This window comes from Nothoprocta perdicaria, unplaced genomic scaffold (genome assembly GCF_003342845.1).
Source record: "Nothoprocta perdicaria isolate Ctin4 unplaced genomic scaffold, notPer1 scaffold_26, whole genome shotgun sequence".
Classification (NCBI taxonomy): Eukaryota; Metazoa; Chordata; class Aves; order Tinamiformes; family Tinamidae; genus Nothoprocta; species Nothoprocta perdicaria.
Window position 1 is genome coordinate 3648912 of NW_020455488.1, and position 23818 is coordinate 3672729.

Here is a 23818-nt window from a genome sequence, read left to right on the forward strand (position 1 = left end):
CCATGGGGACAGCAAGGGGCTCCCCGGGACAGCGGGCAGGACACGAAGGAGCAGCCTGGGAGACGGGGGCAGCTCGGCCGGTGGCCTCGGCTTGGCTGRACACCCGTGTCATCCTCCACATGGGGGGCAAGCGGGAAAAAAACACGTTATTCTCCGCATGAAGCGGGTGGAAAAGCCGTTTCTCCCCACACGGAGCCGTTATTCTCCACACGGGAAGAGCAGCAAAAACCGCTACTCTCCCCACAGCGCGGGAGGGAAACCCCTTCCTCGCCATATTCCCTCCCCACACGAAAACATTAAAATCGCGGCTTTTTTTTTTCCCGCTTTTCCCCCGATTCCGTCGCTGCGGCGGCGCCCGCCCCCGCGGCGGGGCCGCCCCCTCCGCCCGCTCCGCTCCGCCCGCCGAGCGGCGGCAGAACCGGGATCGGGACCGGGATCGGGACCGGCACCGGGCCAGGCCGGGCCATGGGGGACGAGCTGGCGTCCGAGGGCGACACCCGTGAGCGTGGGGGCCGTGGGGGCGGCGGGGGGCTGCGGGCGGACCCCCTCCCCCTTAACAAAAAACACCCAAAATCGCAAGGAAAACCGCGTACCTCGAGGTGCTGCGGGTGACGTCACTCCCTCCTTTTTCTGCGGTTTGGCCCCATTTCCGTCGCAGCTCGCRCCCGGCCGGGCCTAGGGGCGGGCACCTTCTGGGGGGGTTTGACCCGTTTCCGCCCCTCCGTTTTATTCACTGCTTTTTCAAAATCCCCTGAGCGGTTGYGTCGCTTTGCTGGTGGATTTTTAGGGTAATTTGCGGCGTTATTTGGGATAACGGCGTTTGTGTTTGGTGTTGTGAGGTGCAAAATGCCTTCAAACTTGGGCTCCAAAGGGTGGGAAAGACTGCTAGGTATGCACTGAAATGCTCCCAAAATGCACCAAAATGCCYCTGAAATGCAGCACCCCGTGATCGGGAGCACATTTACACTTACAGTGCCAGACATGCTAGTGTGGATGCCGAGATGTTCTGATCACCGAGTTGTTCCCATTTGTTGCCAGAAATAAACAGTTTGCAGCTCCTGTGGCCTCGGATGGATAATTTGTTATTATATGTTGATGATGCAGAAGAGCAGATGGAGGAAATGAAAAATAAGGGATGATTTGACATTTCTTGACAAATCAGCCGGTGCTTTGGACATCCATAAAGTGAATTTCTGTCACCTTCAGAGTGGGTCGCCAGCTATTTGCTTGCCTGGAACATAACAGAGGTTTTCTCCACCCAGCAGAGACGGRCATTTGCAAGCAGGTAGCCTGTGCGTGGCTGGTGGTGTTGACAACGCACCTGAAATCCACTGGTTTCTCCAAGATCTCTTGGTATTTCCACCCAATGAAGTATCTGTGCGGTGTGGAACCAAATGYCACTGCCTTTGGCGAAGCAGCAGGTCCAGAACTCCTGAAAAAAAATAATTTTCTTTATAGATTTTGGTTACAGATTTTTTTTTTCTTGGAAATAGGAGAAATGGGTGGTGAGAAATCCAGAGGGTGCCACCACTGCTACCCCAGGATTGCCCAGCAGGAAAACCCTCCTGCTCCTTCCAGAGAGGCATCACTAGTGCTGTTTGCACAGCCAGTCTCTTGTTTAGCTCCTCAGCACTGTGAAACAGGAGCCATAACATGTTTTCGTGCCTCTTGCATGTGCTTAGTGTCTAGTGCATGTTTTCTCAGGGCTAATGAAGTCTTTCKCATGCACGTTTGCAGACACTCCATATAGGATCCTGACAAGCGGATTGTGCATAGGAAAATGCCAAGGCAAAGGCTCATCCACATGGAGATGAGCAGCAAAGTCAGTGGAAATGCACTGATTTATGTAGCCAAGAACCTCGCCTGGCATCATTTGCCTCTCACCATCCTCAGAGTTCACCTATGCAGCACATAAACCTGGGCAAAGGCCTCCCTGCTTAGGCCAGCACGACCTTCTGGTCTCAAAGGGTTGATTTTTGGTCAAGGAAGGCAGCCTTGTTGTGGCTCTTGTGATAACCAGGTGATGGAGATCAGTGGAGAGTGGTGCTCTTTGGGGAGSCTTTTTGGGATGTGCTCCCCGGCCGCGCTGCGCTGACGCCGGCTCTGTGCCCTTGCTGCAGTGCTGCGGGCCGAGAAGGAGCTGCACGATGCGGCCAGGCGAAACGACACGGCCGGGATGGAGGAGCTCATCAGGAAAGGCGTGGATATCAAAGCCAAGAACAACGTGAGTCCTGGGTGCTCCCACCGCCCAAGCGCGGGCTCCCGTGTTTGTGGCTGCAGCTGGTCGACACTGCCACCTTCRTTAGCTGCTTAATTGGCCAAAGCTTTAGGACCATCCAGGGCTTAAACAGGTCCTGTGGCAAGTGAGCAGTTCGACAGCACGCTGAAGCCCATAGCACTGGCACAGAGCCACAGAATCCTTAAGGCTGGAAAGGACCCTTAGATCTCATCTAGTCCAACCCYGCTGCACACGCAGGGTCACCCAGAGCAGGGGGCACAGGCTGCATCCAAGCAGGTTTTGAAGGTCTCCAGAGAAAGAGACTCCACCACCTCTCTGGGCAGCCTGTTCCAGGCTCTGTCACCCTCACTGATGAGAAATTTTTCCTTAAGTTCCTGCAAAACTCTTGGTGCTTCAGTTTGTGGCCATTTCCTCTAGTCCTGTTGCTGTCCACCACTGAAAAGAGGCCGCCCCATCCTCCTCACTGCCTCCCTTGAGGTATCTGTAGACACTGAGCAGGTCCCCCCTCAGCCTCCTCTTCTCCAGGCACCCATCCTAGCTATTTTATTCCATCCTTCCATAGGCAATCCCATTCCCGTGCTTTCCACTGTAGTACATTACTGTAGTTTCTGAAAGAAACTGAACAGTGCAGGTTACTTTCTGCCAGGAATGCTACACAGTGCAGGAAATTCTGACTCCATGGATGGCAAGAGGATTTTGGCCTGCAACAAGGTCCATGGATACTGCATGTGCTCCCCATCCATTAACCTCCCTCTGTCCTTCCTTCCCTTTCAGACAGACCGAACTGCCCTGCACTGGGCTGCAGGAGCAGGGAATGAGGAGGCCGTGCGGCTGCTGCTGGACCACGACGCCCCGCTGGATGATGAAGACAGTGTATGAAGGCAAATCTTCCTTTCGTGCCCTGCAAGCGCAGTCCGTGCTTGGGGAGCTGGTCAGAGCTGGCCAGGCAGTTACAGACTGCTCCTTATTCCAGTGTGCTTGGAAAGCGGTGGCAGCAGTGCCCAGGGTGCTGCAGTGTCCTTTGGGAGCAAGCCTGAGCTCAGGACATGGCGTGCTCTGTATTTTGGCCTTTTTCCCTGAGTGCCCAGGAAACACAGCTGGGAGATTTGGGGAGGTTTCCTCCGTAGCACCAGGACATTCAGTTTCCTCTGGTCATGGTGCTGGGGCTTGTTGGAGCGGACGGCAGCCAGCAAGTTCATTTTCTCCCTGCCAACAAGCAGGCTAATATGTTAATTGACATAATAATTGACAGGCTAATCATTGGCTAGGAAGTGTTAGTCAAGAGGCAGGTCTGCTTAGCTGCTCAGACCATCTGGTAGGAGTAATAGAAACAGGTGAGAGAGTGGACAAGAAAATAAAGAAATAGAAAAATCTGGAAGCTTCATAAGGCTAGAGGGGCAGCTTCTTTCCAGGGTGGCAGTGGTAGCTCAAAACATCTCTCTCCTCTTTTCCCAGTTTGGGATGAACGCGCTTCTCCTGTCTGCCTGGTTCGGCCACCTCCGTGTCCTGCAGATCCTCGTCAATGCCGGCGCCAAAATTAACTGTGTCAATAAGGTGAGAGATTCTCTGCGTGGTTCCGTCAGGCAGAGCCAGAGGGTAAGCGAGGAGGGTTTACCTGTGAGCTAAGGTGACATGGCAGCATCTGCTGTGGCCTCAGGTGGAGTCATCTTCGCCTGTGGATGGCTTTTTCCTAAAGTGGCTGTGATGGTTGTAGCTGTAGAGATGCACCAGGCTTTCCCAGCTCGCGTTTGTGCAGTGCTGAGGTGGAAGGTGTTACAGAAATGGGAAATGGGTTTAATAATTCAGCAGTCCCTGTGTTTACAAATAAATCTTGGTTAGAAAAGGAGCACCAGTATTTTGGAGTCACAGCTTGCAACCCTGGTTAGCTTAACTCTGGAACTTCAGGGAGGCATTGGATGTGTCTTTGATAGCAGTAGCAAATTGCTAAAAAAAAGATGTCCTGCAGTCTTGAACTTAATTAAGCTGATAGTCCTTTTGCAGAATGGCAGGAACCTGCTCCACTGCGCGGCTCAGAGGGGACACCTSCGGGTGGTGGAGTTCATCATGGAGGACCTGGAGGACATGTGTGTGGATGAGACAGACAAGGTAGGAAGGCTCTGCCCTGGCTTGATTCCCGGGGTCTGGTCCTGCTTTGCTGAGCTTGGCACGAGTGTTCCCCTTCAGCTTGGGAAGAGCGTGGCTGAGCCCCGCGCAGATGGTGTTTGCCAAGTGCCAAGGGGATCCCACGCTTTGGCAGCTGGGGATTTCGGGCACAGGCTGCTGGAGAATGGGTTCAGGAGCTTCTTCGTCCTTCTCTCTCATAGCCAATGTCTCAGAGTGTGGTGTAGGTTAAGGAATAAGTGCAAGTAACCATCTCCCAGCATGTTCCAGCATCAGCTGGTCCGTTCCTGAAGATAAAGGAGAAACTTGCAGGACCTGGCACACACTTCTCCTCCTGCTGGCCACTGTAATTCCTACAGTGACCCTTGCATCGCTGCACCGGCGCTTAAATGAAGCAACAAAAGATCTACCTTTCCCCCAAAGAGTATCTGACTCACTTGATAATAAAACTCTCAGACTTTAATTCTGTATTTTATCCTTAATTGCTCTTGATAAACTTCTTCTTATCCTCCCCTCCACTCCGTATGAAGCAAACATTGAAAAGTGCTTGGTGAGACCCAAGTGTTTGAAGTTGTTAGCACCAGTGGGTGGTTGTGTTCAGGTTGTTYTGTTAGGATCATCCCAAATCTGAAGCAGAATGCAGGTTTACAGCTGGTGCTGTATTTGAAGCTGGYTGTATTTGAAGTGCAGCACGCTGTTTCCCTCTGTGGGCACTAAGCTCACTGTGCAATTGAATTAACTGCCCAAGGCATCACTCTATGACTCTATTTCTTTCTTGAACTCTATTTCTTTCAACTTTTCTCTTTTTTTCTTTCTATTTTTCTCTTATTTTCAATTCTTGGGCTCTCTTTCTTTCTACTTCCATTCAAAGGCAGAGAGGACGGCGTTTCACCTGGCTGCAGAGCATGGGCAGCTGGACGTGGTGGAGTTCCTCATTCGGCTGGGTTGTTCTCACAGCGTTAAAGACAAGGTATGGGCAAAAAAAAACCCACTGAAARTCTGGGAAAAACCCATGGATTAGAGGGTGTGAGTGTCAGGGAAGAATCTACCATAGGAGGCTGATGGAAGCAGGTCCTGAGCAGCCATTCCTATGGTTGTGGTATGCCAGGGATTTTCTTCCCCATCTATTCACAGACCATTTKCATGTCAGTCCATGATGGATTTCTGTCCAGGACTTTTTGGTCAGCGTGCACGGTGACTTGGTGGGGCTCATTTTATTTTAAGATAACTGAGTTTATTGTCTTCCTGCTGCTCTTGTTAGAAAACTGTTCCATACCCTTGCTGCTGGTTAGAATCTTCCTTTCTGTCACTCTAGATGTCCTCTTTGCAAATATACTGTATCTGAATACTCAGTCCTGTGAGATATACATATATATATATAGTTATATATATATTGTGTGTATATATAATATGAACTTGTTTGTTTTTCAGGAAAAGAATACAGCATTGCATTTAGCTGCTAAAAATGGACATCTCTCTGTGCTGCAGAAGATTTTAGACATTGGAGTGGACCTTGATGAAAAGAACTTAGTAAGTCTAAAGAAAACTACATAAATTTCACTTTTTAGAGGTGTTCTGTTGCTGTAATCATTAGCGTGAATGGTCAGCACTGGTGGGACAAGTTTGGAAGATAACTGATTTTATCTAAATTGTATATATGTAAAAAGCGGGACACATTTGCAGAGWATCAGTTAAAGGCACCATCTTTCCAAAGTGTCTCATTTTTTTCCCTGCTGTTCATGCTGACTTGCCTTATCACTTAATTATCTCCCTTTTCTTTCCCTAGCCTTTGTACCTTCAAGTGCCTAAATCATTATTAAGGGTGTTTTAAACTAAACCTCGGTGTGTTTTGAAGTATTGACTTAAGCATTGAACATATGACCCTTATGTTTGAGATCCTCCCTTTTTGATAGACACCCTTTGGAAAATTCTGTGGTTGGAACATACTTAATGACTCAGAGAGCAAATATTAGCAAGGTAAAGCCTTTATATGTGCCAGGGCACACTCTCAATTAAGTTTATCAGCATTTTTTTAGTCTCATTAGATTGCAAAGTGTATTTAAATCTGATAAGATCTGAAAGAAAAAGAAAACCATTTTACCTAGCAACTCTGGTAGCATTTGGCTGCTTCAGAAGGGCTGCCTTCTGTGCAAGGAGCAATAATAAAACTGAATTGAACCACTTGGGAATTCAGGTGGATCCTGTTTTCTTGTGATGCAATCAGCCATGGCTTTCAGAAAGGAGAACCACTGGTCCAGGGCCTCGGGTTACCAGTTTTGCCTGTGGCTTCCTGAGATATTCAGGGAATGCTCCTGAAAATTCCCGTTATTTGCAAATGGATTCAAGGGAAGAAAGGATAATGAATATAATGTCTGTTGTGTGGCCTATGGATCAGCGTTTTGCAGTGGAATAAAGACAGAGCAGGACTCTGAGAGTTACTTTCTTTTTTTATACCAGTTGTTAGGAATAAGACGTGACCCTCAGAACTGCTGTTTGGAAACACTTTGGATTGAAAGCTAGGCGAGGGACGTGTTTGTTGCGCTGCTGTGTCTTGACCTTGGGTAGGGAATCGCTGCTCATCTCCTCCTTTGTCGTCCCCCAGGAGGGACTCACAGCCCTGCACCTGGCTGCCGAGGGGGGCCACGGCTCCTGCGTGAAGCTGCTCTTGGAGGCAGGGGCGGATGTGAACGCCCAAACCCAGGTGAGCTCTTTGGAGGCGATTCCGTTTCCAGACGCGTTTCCATAGCATGACTGCAGCCCTTGCAGGACCTGCGCTCCTGCATCCACACAGCAGCTCTGAGGGCATGGAGCTCTGAGATGTCTTCTGCAGGGCTGCTGCCTGATATAATGTTAGCCCGGAGGAGCCCTGAGTCAAATGTCCCCAGCAGGAAGAACCTCTTTTAGCTTCCTTTGCATTTCTGTTGCCATCGTGGCAGGGCAACTGTAGAAAATGTTGGTTTCAGACCCTGCTTATGAGAGCTGGAGCCCTTCTCACTGCGTTGCCCTTCTCTCATGAKGCTCCTGCTGCCACTTCACCTCAGCATAACTCTTCTCCAGGGAGCTCTCCCAGGCTCMAGACATTCAGGCATTTGAGAAGCCAGATCTCCCTAAATCAATGAGAACTGGGCAAGGTGGATTTGCCCTGTGGATCTGGGTCCAGACCTGAGGTGGGCAGCTGTTATGTGGTCGGGCCATGTGGTGCCAGCACATCCGAAGAAAAGGACAGGGAGTCCTGAGAAAACGTGAGGTTTTGCACAGACAAAGAGGCAGGTGAAACTGCTCTGGGACCAGGACAACTATGGAGACAATCTCAATGATTATTTTTAGTAGTAGAGCGTGAGGCTCTAGCAGGAAGGRAGGAAGCAGGGAGATCTGTGAGGACAGTCTGCAACATCTGCAGCTCCTGAGGGGAAACGGGGAGGCCAGAAGGCTACAGTGATCCTCTCCTTAAAAGGGCTTCCTGACTAATGCTTGTCGTTTTGATGTGCCTCTCAGAAGAAGATGACCTGCCTCCATTACGCAGCGCTGCAYGGCCATGAGGAGATAGCCCGGGTCCTCCTGGGTGCAGGAATCCACAGGGACGCCGTGAATTACGTAAGTCCCTTCCATGCTCTCCTCACTTACAAAGAGGCAAGGCCAGTTTGCAGGGCTGCTGAGGGGTGCAGAGCAAGGAGCAGAGCTCCTGTGGGGCTCTGCAATATTGCCAGGCCTCCCTGCAGTCCGGCTGGCAGCTGCCTTAGTCTAGGCATGCTGCACAAAGCGCGGTCTGTGCCATGAGCTAAGCTCTTAAGCACAGGGCAGGTGCAAAGATCCTGAAGCCTGTTAGCAGCCAGCACTCGTGATGGAAAAGGAGCAGGGCACAAGAGTGCAGATGCATTTGCATGTTGGAGTACTGGAGCTTTAGCCTGTTCATCAGCTGGTCCTTCCTCCTGTTGCGTAGCCCTTTCTGGCTCTGTGGTCACCAGAACAAAAGAGCTCAGTCAAACCTCTCTGTCCACAGAGGACATTTGAATCCCACGTGCTCTCTGTGACCAGCCCGTGGACCTCAGTGTCTTTTCCATTTTGCATGCCAGCTTGTTTTTTCCCACAGCAAAATGCCTCGGCTACGCACATTGCAGTGCTGCAGAACTTCCCAGCCATGGTGAAGATCTTCATTGACGCAGAGTGTGACCTCGACATTGCAGATAATGTAAGGCTGTAGCTCCTTCACCTTTGGTATGTGAACCCATTTCATCACCTTGGGGACWGGAGTAAGGAATGTTTTAACGTGGGGAAACCTGGAAGTGCAACTGAGGMAGCATGAAACCTGTGTGATGATTGTGCATGTTGGAGTGAGGGGTCACCTGGCAGCACATGCTCTGTGCCATGTCCCCGGGACCTTGCACAGTCAGACTCTTGCACCCAACTGGCAGAATGCAGGAGGAATTTCAGGCCAGAAGATAATCTGCAAAATGCCCGGGGGACTGGGAAAGGGAAGCAAGCCTGGAGGCAGCTGATTCCCTCRCCAAAAGAGTTTTGAGGGGCTTTGCTCACAAATGAGCAACTTGGTTTCAGTTAACATTCATTGTTGCAGTGRTATCTGTCCTCATGCAACTGAATTGTCAGTGTTTGATATGATCTTTTACATTAAAAAATCCCAAGGTGTGTATGCATACAGTGCATACATTAGGCAGGTCCTGTGTCCCAGAAACAGAACTAGCACAGGCCTTTCCTCCCTTGGCCAAACTGTCTGAAATTGCCTAAATAATGGGAATTAATGTTCCTGTAAGTGGCTCCAGGAAGCTGAAGGTTCCTTCTTTAGACTGAAATGTTATTATGGAGGCTTCCCATAGTGTTCCCAGTGCTGGGACATAGACTGGGTCTGCCTGGCCCTTGGAGTTCAAGCCTAGAGGTAGAAGGAAAAAGGAGATGGAACTGATTTGGTTCTTCCAATGCTTCCTCCTGCTGCTGTTTCATCCATCCCTTCCAACCTTGTGCTCGTCCTGCTCTGAAATTTAGCCCTTTCTTCCATTTCCTGCTCTGAAATTTAGCCCTTTCTCCCATTTTCCGCAGAGGCAGCAGACTTCGCTCCACGTCGCTGCAGAGCATGGCAGGCAGGACATCGCTGAGATGATTCTCATTGCAGGAGTCAACCTGAAGCTGACAGACAAGGTAAATGCCATTGTGGGTGGAACTGGCGGGGAATGCAAGAAATATACGGATCGTCTTTGACTTTGTTTTTCTTAATTTTCAGGGAAAACTAACAATAATATTAAAATCTGGATATTTTCCAGGAAWAGGACCTTAAAAGACTGCTGAGTAGGTTATTTGTGTGTATTTTCCAGGAAGTGACTGGTTCTCAGGAAGGCAGAAAATAGTTCACAAAGACAAACAGAGTTGCTCCAATTCCTGCTATTTCTACTTCTGTCACTGTAAACATTACTGTCAAAGATCTTCTGGAGTCATAATAAACACTGTATCCCGGGGATGGTGCAGGTCTTGGAGCCCGTGTGGAGGGCTTTGGCTGCAGACTGAACAAGCAGGGCAGTTGGTGGTGGTCAGTGCATGTGCAGGGGAGATGCTGGAGGGGAGCCTCCCTTCCCGGGCTGCCTCCCTCGCCCTGCTGCATCTTTCAGACCTTGTTCCTTTCYGCTACATCCTTTGGCAGCCGTACAACAACCCCTGCTCACACACACTCGCTTCATCCAAGATCGCGTTCGTGTGGGGAGCGTAGTTAGGTTTCCCTACTGCCACCAGCCTGTGCTGTCTCCTAGGAGGTTTCCAATCGTGCGTTTGTGCATCCTATAGAATTAAAGAATTAAATAGAATAGAGCCACGTCCCATCCACGCTGCTGCGTGGGGTCCTGCACCCCGGGTGGATGAGCTGCTCCACAGCCGCCCTGCCTGCTTGAACTGCCCCACGTGGGCGTCAGGAGAACTTTTTAGAGGCTGCAGGCTCTTTTTCGGCTTATTTCCCCTTCTCTAATTGCAGCAAGGGAAAACGTCCTTGGATGTTGCAGCCCGAGGCAATCACGTCAACGTGGCGGACATGATCATCAAAGCGGATCGGTTTTACAAGTGGGAAAAGGTGAGCAGCTACAGCACGCCCTGCGTTYGCCAGGGCAGACGGAGCTATGTCCTCTCCGTTGAGGCTCCACGTTACCAACTCTTGAGGGGGAAATAAAGGCAGGGCATCCTGTGACAGCCTGGCCTCAACTTCCTCACCTTATTTAAGAAAAACAAAAGCCCTCGCCATGCCAACCAACAGCTCTACTTAAGACTTTCCTTATTTTAATAAAAGCCTCCATTATAAAACGCCCAGCCTGTGCTGAAGGGAGCAGGGATTTTCAAGGATATTTTGGCAGTCCAACCCCAAGCCCCACAGCAGTGAGTGTAGTCTAATTGTTCCCTTTATTGGGAAGGGGAACGTGAAGCACAGCGCAGGAAAATGATTGCCCCAAGCTCACCAGACGTGCATGGGCCCTTGAGGGTTTCCACAGCGGTGCGTTATTCCCCGTGGAAGGGAGGCACCTGCCCTGAGATCTCCTTGCCTCTCTCTAGCAGAGCAGTGGGTTCCTGTTGGACAAAACCACCGAGCCTCTTTGCAGTCCTGCACGGCAAGAGCAGGAGCACGTGCCTGTGTCAYGGGGGAGATTTGTGGTGCTGCATACGAGCCCTGGATAGAAGCACTGTAGAAATGCAAATTCTGATCCAYGTGGACTTGCCCAGCAGAGCTGTTAATAACAGCATTTGTTAACATATGTGATTAGAACAGGGTGAAACGAGAAGAAATGGGATGTGCCAAGATGGATTTAAGTGACCGGCAGAGCTGAGGCTCAAGGAGATGACAGGCGGGCAGGACACGGCAGGTTGGGTGCATCTTTCCTCCCCCGAAAGGCCGAGGGGTGACGGAGCAGTTCTCCCATACCCCATGGTGAAACTCCAGTTCTGACTTTGCAGGACAATCTGAACAGCGATTCCGACTCCTGGGTAGCGAAACATTTGACTTTCAAGCAAGATCACCAGCTGGAAACACAGCACATCCGCTCGGTRATGTGGAGATTAGCCACTAAATACCTCAGACCTGGTGAATGGAAGAAGCTGGCACATTGCTGGAAGTTCACGGATGCGCACGTCAGAGCCATCGAGCAGCAATGGACAGGTAAAAACCACAGCCAGGGGTTTTCCCTCACTGCTCCATATTTCCAAGAGGTAAGACTGCTGTGCTAGGAAAACATGAAGGAAACCAGCTGGTTCCTCTGCAACAGCCAGAATATTGGGTTGAAATGTTCCATTTGATGAACCTGAGCGTATCTATTCCCYTGAGTTTATTGCAGAGCCCAAGGCTCTCAAGCACAGGGCTAGAATCTGTTGCTCGCTGCTTTAGATGTGGTGCCAGGTCTGTGAATCCTCGCTACAGAAATCAAGTAAAAAAATCTTGCCCCCTAGAACAAGAAAGAAAACTTTATTTATTTATTTATATTTATTTATTTATTTATTTATTTATTTATTTATTTGGGAGACAAACCAAGAAGGCAGTAGAGTCTTCATTAGAATATAACAGATATATTATTAAAAGCAAAGCAGATCATCGGCTTGGTTACCGTAGGGAATCCTCTACTTTGTGCAATGCAGGGAGGGCTAGACTATCCTCTGAAAAAAACCTTTATTCACGTAAAATGTTGTATTATTCTGGCAATCAGACCACTACTGTACTTTGGAGCCACACAGTAAATTCCTGAGAGGAAAGGAATCCAAAGCCACCAATTTAGAAATCGGGTCAAGTCGGGCCTGTGCACTGTAAAGAATGGGATTTCATTTGTGGATTAATCTTGCCAGGTACAAAAAGTTACAGGGAACACGGCCATCGGATGTTGCTTATTTGGCTTCACGGTGTGATCATGGCAGGAGAAAATCCTATCAAGGGATTATATGAAGGTCTCGTGGGGATTGGAAGAAGAGATTTAGCAGGTAATGCTTTTGTCTTCCTTCAGATATCACACACTGAGCACTGTCTGGATTCCTTGCAATGCAACGTGCACCGAGGAAATCAAGCACAGCCACTTCACAAGCTGGAAGCTGCTGCCCAGCTTGCTCTTATTACATATGTAGTTTCTTTCTCTTCCTTATTTCGATAAACAAACACATCCTGCCCTAGACATTACCCTCTGTGCASCAGGACATGCCTACAGCAGTGTTACCAAGCCATATCCCATCCCTTAGATGTGAGAATATTGTGTTTTCTTTTACAGAAAGCATTCGGAAAAAAGCAAACGCAGACTCCACTTCCCCAAGGAAGTGCACAGCAATGTAAATCCCAAGGGGCATCCCAAGGAATGGTCCTTCCATCAGCTGCCTCGGAGCTGCAACAGCACCACTCGCTCTGCCACCCCTCAAAAGGCAGCTGTGATTTAAGGGCTCGTGTCACAGAAAGTTGGCATCGCTGCTGCGTCCCTCTTGGAGTGAAACAARAGCAGCAGCAGATGCCAATAAACGCTAATGCCCCTTCTACCTGAAGGGAGATTTTACTTGCTCTTGCACAGGTTCTGGTTACAGTGATCRTACTGAAGGATGTAAACCTCACTTGCCACGCTGCAAATGAGCATCGGGAAATGGGACACTGTTTTACTGTGCTTTGTTTACACAACGTTTTTGTACGTAAATTTTTATCATGAATTTTCTAAGTTAACTGGGGGAATGTGTTTAAATTTTCTGTATGCACTTTTTCTTYTTTTTTTTGTCCATAAGTTCTGCCTTTTTGTGTTTGTAACCTCATTGTTTTCTCTGAGCAAACTGCTGCACTGACAGAGAAGTGGTTCTCAGCACTGTTTCCCCTCAATGGGGAACATCAAGGCACTGACTTTGTTTCTCTTGGAACCTTGAAGGGGATAGCCTTTAAAGCTTAGACCATCTTCCTMAAAAGTTTCAGAAAAGAAAATTAACATGTCAGTGTATTATTTATAAAGCAAATAGGTATATTCTTTGCTCTCTCGAAGGCTACAACTTGAAAAACTGTGATGAAAATGGCTTTGAGYCCATCTTGTTTACCCTAGAACATACATAGGTGCATAATCTGTTTAAGAATATCAGGGCGCAGCTCGTCCTGACCAACGTACATGTCTTTTACTGTTTCCATTCAAAGACTCTGTCATCTGTTATTTAATAAAGCCCAGGACTAGGGCACTTTTTTTTCTTAAACACCACTGCCATATAAGGTTTTGTATTTATTTCTTACTATGTTTCAAGAGGAAATAAGATTCTGTATTCCAATAAATCAGACTTTTACATATGAGATTGCATCTTAGTCATCTTTTAGAGGTAATATTGTGCAGTTCCTGCTCAGAGCTAACCCKCTGAGGGCAAAGTTATCAACATTGCAAGTAAAGCTTTTTCATGCACAAAGATACTGACTTTCTGGATCCCTTCTAAAGGTGTCTGGAGAGGTAAATCACAATTGTAGAAGTCTCTACTACTGCTCTCTAGTAGTGAAAACAAGAGGCACTCGTTGAAATTGAAATTTTATTGAAAACCATTTCAACAGCTTGCAAGAAAGTTAAAAATTCAAATGCTATATTTCAAATAGAAAGCAACTTTCAACACAATATACGAAGCAAATAAGTCATGGCAACATTGGCACTTAAACATCTTTTCAACCAATATTCAACAAAAATATGGCCGCTTATAAGTACATAACCTGCACGTGGCAATATATACAGCTGAAGGAAAACATAAAAAGGAACGCTGTTCTGTTTAAGAACATAAACGTGAAGCCTTTGGTAGCAAAAATGTCTTTGTTTTTAAAACGGTAGTCTTCAAAGATACTTCCTCAAATCCAGAGACTAAAAATTAAACAAAGATATTTCATTACACTGCTGTGGGGTTTTCATCCTTGGGTAGTTCACTGACTATTGAACCTGCTGGAATCACACAGTGATAATCGGCTAACAGAAGGAAAAGGCAGAGTGGGAATAACTGATTGTACGCAGGAAGACCGAACTGATTCTTCATTTCCATGGAGAGTCAAAGAACCTACTGCTCCTCTTGCTCACTGCTGCTGTGAAGACTGATCCTCTGGACCTCCAGCTCCTCCGCGCTAACCATGGAGGGGTCGATGGCTGCGTACCGGGTACCATGGAACTGCAGCAAATGGATCTGTGGGACAAGGGAAATAACTCTGAAGCTGGTGTGACATTTCAGTAATCACTTAGGAATAATCGTTATGGGGATGAAATTAATAGCCGTGAAGYACAAGAGAAGACAGATGAAACCAAAGCCCCCAAAGGCACCTCTCAGTGAATGTGGCTGCTCTCAGCCTGTTCCTCTGTACCAGACACCTGAGATCCAGGGCAAACGGAGCTGCGGTGGGTTCAGAAATGAGGGTGGGCACAAACCAGGGCGTTTCCTACTGCTGCTTCAGCTGTTCCTGTTAGCAGATCGATCTGAATGTGACACTCACTTGAATGTACAGGTTGACTTCGGCACTCCTGCAGAGATAGGGGAAGTTGCCTCCTGTTTTGAGGTGAGCTCTCCGCCCGTTGGGATAAAGCTTATACATTTCCTCTTTGGCTTCGGTCGAAAGCGCGCTCTGGTCAAACACCTAGGGAACAACGAGCTCATGACAGCTCCAAGCAGATTCACTTATCAAATCACACCAGGTATGTGCTGCTTCTAGAGGTGACTCTGCTTCGCTGGGGAATGGTTTTGATGAAAAAGGTGTCAAGCAAATGGCTTAGACAGCCACGGGTAGAAAGCTGATGCTGTGCTATGCATTATCACATGTGTATAGAAACGTCTATACACGCAGGTGTATAGGAGTTTCCTCAACTTGGCTGTGTTACTACACTGAATATCCAGTAGATAGTTTAGGACTAGAGAGTCACAGTGCTGCCCAGTCRGAAGGCAAACCTCAAGATGAAATTAAGATGTTGAATATTTTCAATGTTTCTAACAGACTATCCAGACCCTGCCTGTTAAGGGGCATTAAAAGGAATACACCAAAAATCCACTTACGTCCATAATAGTTACAGGAATGTCTCGGATTTTATGAGGCTCTATGTAGGAATTCTGGCAGTTGAGGGTAAGTCTTGAAGCTAGTTCGCTCTGGCCCAGGCTCTCCAGCTTGCAGTAGAAAGAAATACTGATTAGCAATGTATTTCACTGCAGGAAGTTAATGCAATATTAACAATCCAGCCAAAGACAAGCTAACGCCTCAGTTTTATGGGGAAATATGACTGCATTTCAGGTCAAAATTATTGTTTCTACTTAACGTCTCTGCATAAAACATGAGAGTGGCTTTTGCTTCCAGAGCCCAGCGTACATTTACACCACCACAGCACCTCTTCTCCCATCTAATCTAATCGTTCCTTATCTCTTCTTGCCCACAGTCACAGCTTAGTCACAACAATTACATTGCTACAGCCGTGTCAACCATCACCTGCTACGGGGCCATTCCTTAGCGCCCACCTTGAGGTGGAGAAAATGAAGAAAAAGGCAGAAATTCTTTTGTCTGATGCTAAGGAACAGCGACTGTCACCACACGGCCACCTACCCTRTCCACCATGAAATCAATCCCATCGGCCATCTCAGGATCCAACGGACCAGAGGCAAAATTCCCAAGGACAATTTTCTTCAGCATAAAGGCGGGCATCAGCCAAAAGCTGAAACAGAAACAAGGTGTCACAAGCTTCAAGCACTCGGGACCGTGGGATTAAGGTTTTTTGCAGTTTCCCTTTTTTGCAAGTCTCCCTTTCCCTGCACAGACTTGGTGCTTTAATTTTGAATTCCAGAAAGCTTTAGGAACACGGAGGTGGAGAACCCTGCAGCCAGGTTCTTGAAACACTTTGCAAAGCTGTTTCCTTATATTGCATAAGCACACTTTGAACACAGTGAACGTTACATTTCTCTCTCTACATTTTATTTTACTAGAAATAAGGGTAACCGTTTCTAAAGTCTGACCTTGTGGCCTCAGAAGATCACAAGAATAAGATAAAAACAAGTCTAGTCTGTCAGATTCCACAGAGCCAATTGTGCAAATCTCTCTTTTCCTCGCAACATGATGTTAAAAGGCACAAGTATTCCAGCATGCATTTTCCTCACCATTAGTCACCCAAACTGGAAGCAGATTAGACATATTTTTCAACCAAACTAGCATGGGATTTCACCGAGAAAAAAACAAAACACACACCACAAAGCAAAACCTCCCACAAAACAGTGCCAAGGATCTGACGGCCTTTCTCAGTCTTTCTTACCTGTTTGCTGTCCATGTCTGATTGAAGATAGAAGTGTCGCTAAAGGCGTTACACAGGATCAGAGACTGAACTCTGGGAGATTTGTGTGTGTATTCAGCGAATTTCTGAGCCAAAAAGCCTCCCAGAGAAGCTCCAAAAAGGTGAACCTAGTTTAAGAAAAATCAGATCATATTACATTTTTGAAATGAATATCCCTCAAGTATTCTGACCTATTACAAAAATAGAGCCATTCAAGCTTTATTCCTGTCCTTGTAACAATTTTTTTTTTTTTTTTTAATCAAACTCCTCAATTCAGATTCTGTAATTTTGCGGATGCGATAAACACTGAAAGATGAAGTGTTTTTGGAACAGAGTTCAAATCAAATTGTTGTGTACTTAAGAAGCTTACGAAAAGCTTAAGAAAAAAAGCAAATATTTTAGTCTGTCTTCAACAGCTCTTCTGAGTTACTTTCATTTTGGCCTACTGTACTACATGAATCACAGAGGTGAACTTCCACAGGTTCTAAAATAAAATTAACTAATATAGTAGGTCTAGAGTAAAAATTAACCAATAGCTCTAGAGTAGCAATGGATTTCAATTTTCAAAGTACCTTAGAAAATAAGCTAGTTTTAAAAATAAGAYAGCAGCATAGTCTCTGTATTTAGGCTGTGTTTTTCCATCATATTTTATAAACTTGCTCTTAAATGAGGCTCTTCTAAACGTTTGTTTCTCATTAAAGTGTATATCCATTTGTCCATCTTGGAGTACTCACTTTATCCAACTGAAGGTGATCCAAGAGTTTTCTGAACCCATCACAGAATTCAAGGTGATCCCAATACACTGGATACTGCAACTGAAATCATACGCAGTTAGAAAATAAAGGYGATTTCTGATATTGCTGCTTGAAAGGCGAGTTACATTTCACACATCAACGTGACTCGGGGAGGAGAAGAGGAAGGGTTATTCATCCTAACTATAAGCCTTAGCTTAGGCCTAAGCTCTCTCCACAGAAGCCTCCACAAGGCTGGAGCTCCAGAGCAAGGTCGCTGCAGCCGGGATATCCGAGCGCCTCCCCCTCGCTCGCACAGAACACGGATCGGGAAGCGGTGCCAAGCAGGTCAGCTGGGAAAGGGCAGAATTGCTTCATAGCTTGGGCACGGGGACAGGCTGGAATGATTTCCAGGGATTTTGCAGCTCATAATGGTGACAGGTACAAAAATCATTAGCTGCTCTAAGAGACAACGTGCTTAGAGCTGTGCTGCTTAGCCCAAGTGCTGCTGTACAAACCAACCCTTTCACCACATAAGCTGAGAAGCCACCAAACAACAGGAGGGGCTTTGCATTTGCAGCCGTGCAGTCCAAAAACTAGATCACCCAGCATCCCTGAGGCAAATATGGAAAGTCTGGACGAATCCATGCACTCTTCAGGGCTAGCAAGGATCCTGGGGGAGACCCAGACAACTGGTGTGCAGGGCACACAAGGGAATAAGCAGCCTGAGAAGTTAATACTCCACACAAGGCTCTGGATAAGCACTTCTGTGGATGTACAACAGATGTGAGGCTGCATCTGTATGGCTATATATCTATAAATATATATGTATCATGCAGCACAAYGTAGCATCGGCTCTCCGCGATCCTGAGAGGCTGATAACTACAACCCAGCTGCTGATCAGAGCAGCAAATGAATCTATTGAACTCAGGATACTCACAGCAATAACTCTGTAACCCCATCCAGTGAGGGCCAAGATCTGCTGGAAGAAAACGTCTGCAGTTCCACTCACAGGAGGGAGAAATATGAGCGGGCACCGGATGCTCCTCGGTCCTGCGTCGTACAGCGACCACACTTTACTGTCGTCATCGTCCACTATTATCTGCGAGGAGAAGGGGATGGAAGGGGACACACGCCAAGAGGAGCTTCCTCAGACAGCTTCCAGCACGGCCGTTACCAAATGGTTAATGTTGTAGCCCAGGCTGCCTTTGAATAAGAGCCACTTTGACTCCCTTTCACAAGGGTCTCCCGCCCAGCCTRTTTACCAGCTGGAATGATGGTGGACACAGTGGAACGGCGGCCACGTGGCCACCGGAGCCAACATCCCTCCCGACACGGGGAGCAGYGCCCGGCACGAGGGCCGCAGGGGCCTCCGGGAGCGGATCCGCCGGCCGTGGCGCCGCGGACGGGGCAGCGCTGAGGAAACCTCTTCCTTCCCGGCACGGGGGTTTGGCTGCCGCCCGCAACGGCCCGTTCCGTGTTTCTGCCCGGAGATCTTAGTCTAGATGATAGGCAGGTTAAAAAGAGACCACCGCAAATCTGAAGCAGAGAAACCCCGGCACAATCCACATCCTTAAACCCCCTGGAGTTTTGGGAAGCTCCCTTTCCCTGCAGCGCTGGAGCCGGACTCGCCTTGCACGGTTCCTTCCAGYGCTGCTGCATGGATTTAGATGCCCACTTCAACCCCCACAACCCAGCAGAGGCACCAGCTCACGTCAGCCCAGGGGCACAGGCTGCACCGGGCAGCAGGGGCTGGTCTCCCCCAAAACCAACACTTGCTTAAACAGCAACGTGTGGGCGCAGGTCGCTGCCCTCACAGCACAAAGGGCTGGGGGGAGCGGGAGGAAGATGTCTCACAAACCAGATCTGCTCAACTAACCAACCCCCTTGTGACAGGGCCAGTATTTCAGGCTCCGGGAGCATGTGAGGAGTCACATGAGGCTGCTGCTCTGTAAACCACCAAGGAAAAGGCAACTGCGTACCAAGGCTTCCTAGAAACCATCTAAAAACAGGGGGAAACAACACTAAACTTTTGTAAGCAGCTCCCGAGCTCCAGGCTTTCTGCTCTCCCCTGGTCAGGGAGGCCGCTGGAGGCTGTCACTAACCTGATCTTTGGCAACGTGTCCGGGGTGAAGCAAGCCCTTGGGTACACACTGTGGGCAATCGCRCAAGCGGAGCGAGACCACGTCGAGGGAACCGAGACCCGGGAACGGGTTTTGCTCCCTCGAGGCCAGACAACCAACCAGTGGGTTTAGGGAGCTGCTCTATTTCACTCCTAGCCTCGTGCTGGATAGTTGGACTGCAGGTCCCAAACACCACACGCGCCGCGCAGACATCAGCACCTCGATCTGGTAGCTCACCAGCCCTCTTATTCTGCTCTGTCGCCAGCATTATTTACAGTTTATGTAACGGGTAAAATCTCCACTTCATCGGAACAGATGGCAGAACTTCCCTCGGCTTTAGCAGGGACAGGGTGTCCTCTGTTGATGACTTTTAGGAAGGATTTACTGTAGACAGCAAATTATGCATGTTGTCCCACAGCCCCCGCGCCAGACCGGCCACCACCATGGGAACCCTTTGCTTAAATAAGACCTTAAAACCAGCTCTGTTCAGCCAGTTCAGTCACTGCCTGGAGGTAAAACAGGATGACAACAAAAAAAAAAGGTCCAGCAGAGCCTGGTAACGACCAGAAACGGAAGGGAGCTGAACAGCCTGAGCCCAGGTTAGCATGCAGGGTCAGCCACAAGAGACTTATTTAAATAAGGCAGATAAATGACAAAAATGAATGAGAAACTTGGAGCAGAGAACCCTTCAGCCCTTTTCTGTGTGTGATTTCCTAGGGAAAGCTGCACGGAAAGCAGTCCCTGCTCCCTGCGTGCAGGACACGGTCCCTTCAGCGGGGCCAGCTGCWCCGGACTCGCTCCGAGGGGCAGCCCAGCTTGTGCTGCCAGCACCAACCCTGTGCATCAGYTTAGCCAAAAAGCTAAGCCTAAAGACATCCCAGGCTAGAGCCCGCGCGGTCACACRAGCGGCTCTGCCTGCAGGAGCAGTTCGTGGGTGCCTGCAGGAACAGTTGTTGGACAGCCCTGCACTGCAGCTCGCAGGAGCCTTTGCAGCCTAATCCCGGCCTTTGCAGAGCTCATCTGCAAAGCTATCCTTGTGGACAACCAGCTGGGTCAGAGGCCCTGGAGAGCCGCACAGTCGGTGCCCTCGGCCGCGCACAGGGCAGGAGCTGGAGGGCTGCACGTGTCAAACGTTCCCCTGTGGCTCAGCGAAAGGAAATGCAGAAACCCAAGCACAAGGGGAAAGTGGTTGGACACGGTGATTAAGCAGCAGCCCTCTGAAGGGCACGCAGAGGAAGAACCTGTGGTGCAGCGAGGCATCTTCCCACCTTCGGGAGCGCGGCCCGGCTGCAGGAACCCGCGCTCGGCTTCGGCCGGACGCCGACGAGGAGGAAGAGCCGAGGCGGCCGCGTGGCYGGTGCTGCAGGGCCAGCCCCAGCCCGGCGCCAACAGCCTGTTCCGCACAACGGGACACGCTGGGGACCTCATGCGGGGCTCGTCACAAGAGCTCCCCAAGCAGCGGTGGCACCAGGATCCACAATCTCAGGCTCGTATCTCACTACTGCCCCGGCTCTTAACGCAAGTCTCCACCCTCTCCCTCTCTGCCGTGCGGGGAAGCAATGCCCAAGAAGCACGTGGACGTTCAGGGTGCATTTTCATGCACTCATATGACACACAGAGCTGTTGTGTTGCTCAGTACGTGAACCAGGCCACCAGCACACCCGCTGCTGTTTTGCATTAACCAGTTTCACTGCTTAGTTTCCACCACCACAGGCAAAACCCACCTCAAAGCAGCCACCTCACGCATTGGTTGCACGTACCTTTTTAAGAGGAACTGTRCTTCGGAACCAGTTATAGTCAGGAGAGACTTTAATCTCTCCCATGATGTTTAGAAAAAGCTCCGTTTAGGTCAGCCTGAAACAGAGAGACACAAGGTTTGAGAGCAGGAAGGCAGTTTTGCGGCAGGGCAGCACGCTCGGTCCCGGCTCAACGCGCTCCTATGGGCCCATTATCCGGTCCCTGCCTCGTGCCGAGCTCCCTTATCCTTAATTTTCATCACAAGCCACTTCATTATCCTGCCAGGGAGTCATCTGATGGCCTTATGAAATGCAGGGCCTTTGTCAGAGGACTCGTGGGCAAGAGCTGCTGGAAAAGACAATTGTATTGCAGGACACAGGTGGCTTTAGAAAAAGAAAAAAGCTATTTAGCCCATGTCTTTGATTTTATAAATGTGTCCAAATTTGTAACGGGTACGTGTAGATAGGAGTCATTCAGCAAACAATAGGTTTATGTTATTGCACAGGTTATGTTATTGAACCTGCTGTCCAAGTATCCGGAAGGTGGTTTCCAGGCTCAGGATAASTGACCCGGAGGAGCCACAAAGGCAAGTGGGAACATTAGCCAATTTGAGGCACCCCTTACAGAAGGATCTCCAAGTTTTCAACCTATTAATGCAAAAACTGACTCTCGTGAGGAGTCGCAGCTCGGAACAGGGATCTTTGAAACGCACCAATTAATGCTGATTACCAATTAAAACTGATTTACTCTGAAAYGCACACTCAAGTCAATTCCCTTATGCACACGAGTATACACAATGAGGGCTTGCTCCAACATTTTTCCATTTGCAATAAACAAATTTAAAGGTTAAATCCAGAAGCCCTGGTCAAGCCCAAGAGACTATTAACTTCCATTTATATAACAGATACCATCAAGGAGTTCTGAAGTTCCATGCTTGATAGCTTTGCCCTGAAAGTTAATCACCTCGGTGGATTATTTTCCTCTATTCATACACTGGACTGTGCATAAGAAATCAAAAGCAACTTTGCTCGTGTTATTTAGCTGTTGCCAACTACAAATCAATAGTTTCTTGTTTCTTACTTCTGGGAAAGTGAGACTTTAGCATATTCCAAACCATTCCAAACCATCTCTCCATGCAAAGAGAAAAGCTGCCAGTGTGCAGGCCTCATCTGCTTGCTTGGTTGCAACTGGATTTATGGATATTTACGATTTCCTTCTCTTTAGAGCTCCAACTTTCAGTCTGAATTTACTGTTTTCCATGTATGCAAAAAATGAATTTTATAAAGGAAAGTAATTCTAAACTGCACGCATTTTCACATCTAGCAGGGCGGTAAAGCGTTCATTTTCTAACAGCTGTTTCAGAAGCAGGAAATTCAGCTGCAGGGCTCGGTTTCACTGATTACACCGAGGACTCTGCCACTCGTGCGAGTTCTGCAGTACACAGGGCATAGCAGAGGCAAAAAYGCCKTTTTCTCCAGCCTGCAGAGCMGGCACTACAGACACAGCTGGAACGAGGACAACCRGGCATCGGAGAAGGAAAACAGCAGYTCGGGCTATTCATTCCTGCCAACAACTGCAGGAGTTCTCATAAAGCCCTTCTGCAAACCATGGGATGACAAAACAGGGGCAGAAGTAAATTACAGCGAATGCCTGAACGTTTTTGCTGTATTTTAACCTGGCAAGGTCAAGAAACACAAGTCACGAGCAGGGCTGCGCTACACGGGGCGCCCCACGAACACACACGTGCCATAGCAAGGCCTGGGGCTCCCTGCTCCGGTTGTCACACGCGCTCCTGCTCCAGCTCCGTCATCTCTCCTCTTCTGCCTTCTCGCTCCTCCGGGACCATGAAGCTAATTAGGGGACTGACACTRATCTTTGGCTCCCTACTCACCCGTTACTGCTCTGCGGAAGGGAACAGCCCCCAGCAGGGACTGCACCGTTTGCTCCTTTCTCCTAAGGGCGCATCAGAGGAAGCAGAACTGCCCCCCTTTAAAGCAAGAATAAACCATTTTCTGAAAAACTAGGAAAATTGGGATTTATTTATTGCCTACGCCAATGTCCTGTCACTGAAATCACTTCCCTGGACACAGAAACATGACACCTATTCACACACACAGTTATCTGTGTCAGCAAGGACCACGTCCTTCCCACCATGGGAAATGAATCCATGAAGTTACACCAGGAAATCCACCCAAGAYGGCTCAGGTCACAAATAAAGAACCCGCGGCTGCTCGCGAGCGAGCCACAGTCTCCGTTTCTCGACAGGAACAAGCTGAGGAACCCTGCATCCTTCAGGATTGCCCTGGGGAAGCATCACCCACGGACACGCATCCCGTTCACGGGAATCCAGAGCGGCGGGTAGCGTTCCCGGGTGCTGGCGGCGCCGTCCCTGCTCCCGCCCGTCGGGTGCCGGGGTCCCCTTGCGCTCCCCTGCGTCACCCCCTGCCCCGCTATGGGAAATGGCCCTGCCGGAGCCCCCAGGGAAGACAAGGCCCCAGGCCGGGCCCGGGCTCCTCACGGGTATCCCGAGTGGTATCCTGGTGGGTATCCCGAGTTCCTCCCGCCCCTCCGGATGCGGGGGAACGGCACCCCGGACCCCCCACCCGCAGTAACTCCACGCCA

At 48.9% G+C, this 23818-nt stretch overlaps 2 protein-coding genes across 3 annotated transcripts; one reads left to right on the forward strand and one right to left on the reverse strand.

Moving 5' to 3' along the window:
* Positions 1–2092: 2092 nt before the first annotated feature.
* On the forward strand, positions 2093–13414 carry ANKDD1A (ankyrin repeat and death domain containing 1A). Of its 2 annotated transcripts, XM_026040615.1 has the most exons (14): positions 2093–2224; positions 3014–3112; positions 3695–3793; positions 4241–4345; positions 5232–5330; positions 5792–5890; positions 6963–7061; positions 7856–7954; positions 8451–8549; positions 9413–9511; positions 10332–10427; positions 11300–11501; positions 12179–12310; positions 12592–13414. In XM_026040615.1, exons 1-14 carry the CDS (start codon positions 2177–2179, stop codon positions 12651–12653), a joined length of 1437 nt encoding a protein of 478 aa, XP_025896400.1. In that variant the 5' UTR covers positions 2093–2176; the 3' UTR covers positions 12654–13414. The 2 variants fall into 2 exon arrangements, with proteins under 2 accessions (XP_025896400.1, XP_025896399.1); XM_026040614.1 differs by lacking the exon at positions 12592–13414 and having other exon boundaries at positions 12179–12533.
* Positions 13415–13888: 474 nt separating this feature from the next.
* SPG21 (SPG21, maspardin) lies at positions 13889–21310 on the reverse strand. The gene is made up of 8 exons (XM_026040588.1): positions 21220–21310; positions 18277–18438; positions 17340–17420; positions 16588–16733; positions 15888–15996; positions 15350–15457; positions 14796–14936; positions 13889–14491 (listed from the first exon to the last, which is right to left on the reverse strand). Exons 1-8 carry the CDS (start codon positions 21280–21282, stop codon positions 14369–14371), a joined length of 933 nt encoding a protein of 310 aa, XP_025896373.1. The 5' UTR covers positions 21283–21310; the 3' UTR covers positions 13889–14368.
* Between the last annotated feature and the right edge of the window lie 2508 nt (positions 21311–23818).